This window comes from Juglans regia, chromosome 2 (assembly GCF_001411555.2).
Source record: "Juglans regia cultivar Chandler chromosome 2, Walnut 2.0, whole genome shotgun sequence".
Lineage (NCBI taxonomy): Eukaryota > Viridiplantae > Streptophyta > Magnoliopsida > Fagales > Juglandaceae > Juglans > Juglans regia.
The window spans coordinates 16,508,218-16,515,617 of NC_049902.1; the positions used below are offsets into that span (position 1 = coordinate 16,508,218).

General features: G+C 38.6%; 1 protein-coding gene across 1 annotated transcript; it reads right to left on the reverse strand.

The window, feature by feature from the left end:
* Positions 1 to 2,536: 2,536 nt before the first annotated feature.
* Positions 2,537 to 3,283, reverse strand: LOC118347666. Its single transcript, XM_035687682.1, has one exon. It carries the CDS (start codon positions 3,281 to 3,283, stop codon positions 2,537 to 2,539), a length of 747 nt encoding a protein of 248 aa, XP_035543575.1.
* Between the last annotated feature and the right edge of the window lie 4,117 nt (positions 3,284 to 7,400).

A 7,400-nucleotide genomic window follows, 5' to 3' on the forward strand; every position in this document is an offset into this window, starting at 1 on the left:
AAATTTTCATGCTCTTACCCTCTTCATACAACTCTCTCATATTTTCTTGAAGAATCTCTCACTTTCTTATACTTTCTCCTCAACCAAACAAGAAGCTTTTCTTATCTCGAGGAGATTTCGGCACACTAAGTCTAGCCAAGGTAAGAATTGGTTTTTCCTTCGAAACTTCACACACACATCACTTGCTTAACCCGAAAATGAGATTCAAATCTCATTTGGACAATGTGGAAGATAGAACACCCACTTTTCTTGTGATTTCTTGAAGATGGTTTAAGGTTCTTAAGAAACCTTAGAAGCTGGATAAAGAGAAGAGTTTATCCTCCATATTTTTTTTTCGGCCACTACCCATATCTTTGGTTATTTTAGGGTTTTCTTTACTTTAAGAATGAATTGAAGAAGTTTTTACCCGCAAAACCCTAGAATCCGAATAGATATAGACAAGTTTTGCTCTAGAAATCTACACATACACTCAAGAACCTAAGCTGAGGTTTTTAGTTGCTTTTCTAATGAGGAATGTTTGGATTTACAGCTTGCTAATATTGCTATACATGGATTTTTTTGTAAGTATACACTCAGCCTACTCTTGGTTAACACTTGTATATGATTATGTAAATCTTTTCATTACCATGTTTGTCTTGGTTGCTATTTCTTTATTGTTTGTTGATTATGTTACTATGATCTTATATCCTTGTATATGTTTCGGTTTTCACATGTTTATGAATGATGGAATGTGTATCATGATATTTCTGCCATACTATGTCTTGAATGATTTGGATCTTGGTCAAATGTTATGATTTCATGCTTTGTTTTACTAAACTATGATTTCTATGATAATTGCTTGAAGTTTGGATCATGTTTATGTTGTGATGAATCTTCATGTTTTTATGCCCATGAGTTTCGGCCTAAGCAAGATTTTATAGTTGTATGCCCATGTTTTTATATCTATCATGGTTTATATGATTATGCTATGAAATGAATATGTTATGCTTGGTTGTTTCACGCACGACATCTCATATGTCATGCATAAGTAAGCATGGTTAAGTCTCATGTCACATGCATTTAGGAAAGAAATGTTTTTCAAAGAAGTGTTTTTAAAGAAGTTCTTTCAAAAGTATCTTCAAAGGAAAATGTTTCAAAGAAAATTTTTATCACGACCCCAAGTGCTATGGCGGGGGAATGTCCTAGTGGAACTCCTCTGTCCACTTTGGAGTGTTTAATAATGGAATGGTAACCCCTGAGTCGATGAAGAATAGTCGACGAGTCTCGAATGGATTCTTTTTAAAGAATACAGGAGCGACGATGCACCTAACGCTAGTGGGTGCATAAGGCATGTAACCCGACGAAGTAAGGTTGAGTTATTATAATTCTTTATTTATGGCGAATTCATCACAGTGTACGGACCGTTGATGGTGCAGTAACTAGCAGAAACACGTGGTGCAAGGAGGGGAGCCATGTTGTATCCACCCTTTGAACAAGTATAAGAGCTCATATGATAAGGATCACTCGATGAAAATCTTGTGATATGTTCTGATAAGAAAAGTTCTGAATAAGATCACGTGAATAAGAAAAAGTTAAGAAGTTTTTATGTAAAGTTTAAGTCTCTGTTAGAAGTTTTTTTGCAAATGGTCAAGTGCATAAGTTAAGTTCTGGTTAAGGCATAAGTACTCAAGTACATGTCCATGCACGCATATCATGATATACTTTTTGTATGCTTGTATTAACTGTGGTATGTTGTGTGATTTCTTGTTGAGATTTTTCAAAATCTCATTGTGATAGTTTCCACTACCATTCCCCAACTTGAATGGTAGAGGTTGTAACAGGTACCCCAGACACCCAGGAAATATGAACCAGGACAATTCTTTGATAGAAGACGAGTTTACTATTCAGGCTCGTCAAGATTACACTGCGGATGTACTAATTCACATGACCAAGTTACTCAGGGAGATCTTACATAGTATTAGTGAGTCAGAGATTAACGCTACGATCTATCAACCCTTTAAGAACTTGAAGTTTTGGTGGAACATGGACCAGTTGTCTACATATTTAGAGCGAGCCTCTAAGGCTTCGGTTGACGCGAAGGCAGTAGCAAAGGATTTAGGTCTGTTACCACCCAAGCCTTGGCGATTCATGGGGTCTTTTCGTGTCTATCTCCCGATGGGACGATGGTTATGAAGAATACAGGAGTTTAAACTTCTTGTGAAAAAAAAAGAAGACATCAATGTTTATGGCCAACTTTTGTGGATTCATGTCTGTTTTGTGGGAATCCCGTGTTTTAGAAACTTTAAAATTATATTTCATACTTTTGGGATATTTTGCCTTTAAGGCTATATGTTTATGTTTTGGGACAATGTTTTGGGTTATGATATTGGTTTATGGTGCCATGTGCTTTGCAATTACTTATTGCATTGCCTAGTTATCCGACTTTTATAATTTTTCCACTACATCGTTATTGCTTATTGCTAGTGTACTTAGGTGTATAGCATTTTATCTGTCATGTACGAGGGGTGTGTTGCCTTTTGTTACATGTCTCGGCATCTCAGTCACCGTCCAATCCCAAGCGGGGGCTGGGGGTGCCACAATAATTCTCAGCACCATTGTGTACCGCTTTAGCATTTTCCAGGATCCGACCATCTGAAAGTACCATCTTCTTAATCATGCCCTTTTGGCATCGTTGGTTAATGACTGAATGAAAGAAGGTAAAATTTTGATCTCCTTCTATCAACCAATTTTTCTTAGCAATTTGACCCAAGCGAGTGGCTTCCCTCTTCTCCCACAATTCCAGCTCAATTTTTGTCACTAAAAAGTCTACCTCAATCTCCTCAGAAAACTCTGACTGAAGTTGATTCTCCAAGACTTCCATTCTCTCCTCAAGGGCTCTTATATTACCTTCCACTCTTCCAAAAATATTTTTGTTCCAGGCACGAAGGGCTACCTTTGTTCCTTTTAATCTGATAGCAAGCTTCATAAGTCCCGTCGTTTGATCCGGTGTACTCCAAACTTCCTTCACAAAAGGCAAGAAATCATTATGCAAACACCACATATTGAGAAAACGAAATGGAGAAGGACTGTAAGTGGTAAACAGCAAATCGGAATAAACCACCAGCGGACAGTGATATGATGATTTGCGATTAAGGTATTTATATTGAGCTGATTGGAAACGGGCTGAAAAAGAATTATTAATGAGCACTCTATCAAGTTTTGCCCAACTTCTAGAAGCCCCTACATGCCCATTGCAACATGACATACGTTGCCCTGAACAAGATAAATCAATGAGGCCACACATGTCTATACAATATTAAACTCTGTCATAAAAATAAGAGGCCATGGATGACTACCAATTCTCTCAGAGTCTGTTCTAATCGCATTAAAATCTCCCAATACGAGCCATGGCTGATCAGTCATTTGCCTCTCATCTAATTCTTGCCACTTCTCTCCACATAAGAGCACTTAGAATAAACAAAAGTGACCAAGGTTTTTTGCCCATCCAACACAACCCACCCAGAAATGGATTGAGTCGAGCACACCAGCACTTCCAAAAATATTAGGGTCATTCCAAAAAAGCCACAACTTCCCACCTTTCACTTCACTTCATTCGAAATATGAAAGTTATAATTCATATTAAGAAAATTCCCAGAACATACATGCGATCTTTAGCAAGAAATGGCTCCGAAATAGCAAACAAATTAGCCTTGAATTTTTGAGAAACTTTTTCAACCTTCCTCTAGACCTGCCCATTCCTTTGATATTCCAGAAGAAAATAGTATCACTCATAAATTTAATTTTTGAGAGCGGGTATGCACCCGTTGAGACTTCCTCACCAATTTTTTCTCACAGGCATCCAATTATTTTGATTTTATAGCAGTTGAATGTCTTTCCCCATCCGACTCATACAATTTTTCTTTCCCCATCATGACTAGAATTTCTCCCTCCTCTATCTCCGATGAATATAGCCTAAGGCTAATTCCCCTTGATGAATGTCTCTGCCCGAATCATCAAAATCATTTTCAGCTTCAATATCCTCAGTCTGCACTTGGCCTGCAACTACACTTGGGTTAGCCTCATTTTCCTCATCATGCCATACTTCCTCACACTCCTCATCATGTTCCCTCTGAATAGTTGTATCCATATGTTGACAACACTCTACCTCTTCTAGTTGTTTCCCTTCTCTCTATTTTATCACTTCAACCTGTATTACCGGGACTGGGGAGCAAGCCAGCACCACATTTGTCATAGTAGTCAGAGCCTCGGGTACGATAGTTGCCACAGCATTTGCACTTCCTCCTTATCCTTCGAATTACCAGAACTGGCCACAGGAGCCATACTTTGCACCCTTGAACCAATACCAGATTTTTCCTCCATAGACCCCTTAATAATTTTTGGTTGCCAAATCTTTTTTTCCTTCACTTTTCCTTCATCCTTCCTCTTCTCTCCAACTCTACAAACAACAGAGGTATGACCTTGTCTGAAACATTTGGAACAATAAAATCCAATTTTTTCATATTTGGCCTCCTACCACATACATGTTATGGGAGATAACACAATCGGAAAACCCTTTACCGGCTCCATTGTCACAAGTCCACTTCAACACAAATTCGTTCCCTAGAAGCACGAGTACGATTAAGCGTAGCATTGTCCGTTTTGAGGTAACGACCAAACTGAGTCACTAATATTTGTAAAAAAATCTGCTCAATATAGATGCATAGGTAATCCGGGCAAGAAAATCTATTGGGGTGCCAAAGGGGATTCTTTTCAAAATCTTTGGTCCATTTGAATAGCTGAAAAGAAATTCCATCCAATATTCCTCCTTCACGTGCCCAGCCATGCACAAAGTCTCTCTCATTCTTCATATGAATCAACACATGAAACTCATTCATAAAACTGATAGTTGGTATTTCATTCAGCCCCCAGGTTTTCACCATAATAAGCTGTATTTTGTCAATAGATGATCGAGTCCTTATGAACTTCATCACCAAAGCAAAACATAATTCCTCAACAGCTTTTGACATTTCAGATTTTGAAAAAACAAAGCCATCTCACCTTTAATTTCAACGAGAAAACACATAGGAATTTTGAAAGTAGAGTGCTTTGTTTTCTTATTCACCACCTGCGCATAAGATTTCATTACAGCAGCATCAGACCCGGCATTCCCCGCCGACGAAGAAGCGATCGGAGGGGTGAAGGGCACAGTCAAAAGGCAACCCTTGCAGCAGAAACCAGCCAATTTGAACGAAAAATGGAAATCCCTGTAAAAATAGACTTTCCAACTTCCAGCAGAAAAAGTCGCCCCTAAATCGCCTAGGAATCAAATTCTCTCTGATGCACAACTACTTATCGAGTATAGCAAACAAAGATAATGCACGAACATATACTTTGACCCAAAACAGATTTTTGTCCCATCAATATTCTTTCTTTCTTCAAAAACATTGATCTTGTAACCATGTATCAAAGAAACAATGTAACCATATAAAAAAGTACAATTTCTTATTAAGCTCTTGGAATCTTTTCAATATAACAATGTTGGTGGATACCTCATGGCTCCCTTAAGCACGAGGGGCTCCTTGCTAGTTACCGCATCACATTACTGGCCCATATGACCGGGTGTGAGTATATTAGAGTCCATATGATACGACAATTCGCAATTTGCTTTCACTGTATTTACAATGTGGTACGACAGATAGTAACACCTCCACCGTATTTTCCTTGTTTTGCACCTACTAGCGTTAGGTGCTACTTCACTCCGGAATCCTTTAAAAAGAACCCATTCGAAGTCCGTTGACTGTACTTCGTCAACCTAGGGGTTACCACTCCAATTTAAGCACTCTATAGTAGACATAGGAGTTCGATTAGGATATTCCCCCATCCTAGCATTTGGGGTCATGACAAAAACCATTTTTTTTAATGCATAACGCGAAACACATGTGACATGTACTTGTGAAAAAATCATTTTTTTCCTTTAATGCACAACTCAAAGTCATGTGACACATGACCATATATATCACGTGCATAGCTTGAAAGAATTAGAACATTCTAAAACATATACTTGCATACAACATACTAAAGTTTAACAAAGATACACCATTTCTCAAAACTCCTAACATGTCATTTGAAACAACAATTTTATCAAGCAATATTTGAGCATAGCATGAACATATAAGATACGAATCATAGCACGTAACAAGTAGCAATTCCATAATACAATTTGAGCAACCAAAATAAAAAGTTTACACAAAGAAATAAAAATATTATCCAAGAGTAAGTTAAAGGCTAACTCACAAATATCCAAAGTAAAGGTTTACCAACGAGCGAGCAAGCTGTAAATATATTATGCAAATCATTAGACTTAGCGAAATAATGAACCATAATCCGAGAGTGTGTGAGAGTGGGGTGCTAGGGTTCTTCCCATTCGGTTATAGGATTCTTTTCTCAATTTCGTAATGTCCTCAAATGCTCGGGCCTAAAGAGTTGCCCTAGGCCGAGAGGTGATGGTGTTCCTTACTCAATATTTTGATCTTAGCGTTTTGCTAGTAAGCATGGTGCGTGTGAGTGGGGCATGTCGTGCATGATGAACATCACTCCCATGGCCGAAACTTCATAGAAAAGGAAACTCTAGTTTGAACGTAAGTAGTGGCCTAAGGTCTCTCATTCTTCCCATGGTCTCTCTTTCACTCATGCATTGCTAGTGGTGGTTTGGTTTTCCTATTGAAGAAGACCCTAATTTCCCCATGTTTTGACAACATTCACCAAAATGGAACCCCAAACACTCTAGCCTTTCCAATGGCTTGGATGTGATGTTCTGAGCCCCTTCTTACCCCAAAAACTCTTGTGACCATGTGTGCTTAGGTAAAGATATTGTAGTGGAAGTTAGTATTTCTCACTGTGCGGTCTAGCATGGGCTCCTTTCTCTTCTTCTCAACTGAACGTGGAGTGTGTTAAATGTCTTTTGTATGTCCAAGAAATCCCATATTGCATCTTCTAGAATGTTGAACACCCCATGCATGCTTGCCAAGTGTGATGGCCGAATGCCTCTCCCTTGCTCTTCATCATTTCCTCTCTTGAAAACTTAAAAAGACTTTGTTGCGTGGAGGACATGTGGTGCTCCCCATTAAGGCTTCATCATTATAAGATCCTTCTAGAAACCCTAATGCATGCTAGCACAGTGGTACGGTTGAAACCGTAATCTTCCTTTATCCATTTTGTGGTATAAATACAATGAACCTAGATAAGGAAGTGCATGGGTGCTAAATGGCAGTGTAGGCGGTGTGTGCCCTCCAAAACCAAAACCCTATTGATCTTCTTGCATCATGAGATCTTTCTAGAATGCTTAAACTTCCTTACATGGAAAACATGTGGCATCTCCTATCATTGGCCGAATTCCATCTCTTCTTCTTCCATCATTAGAT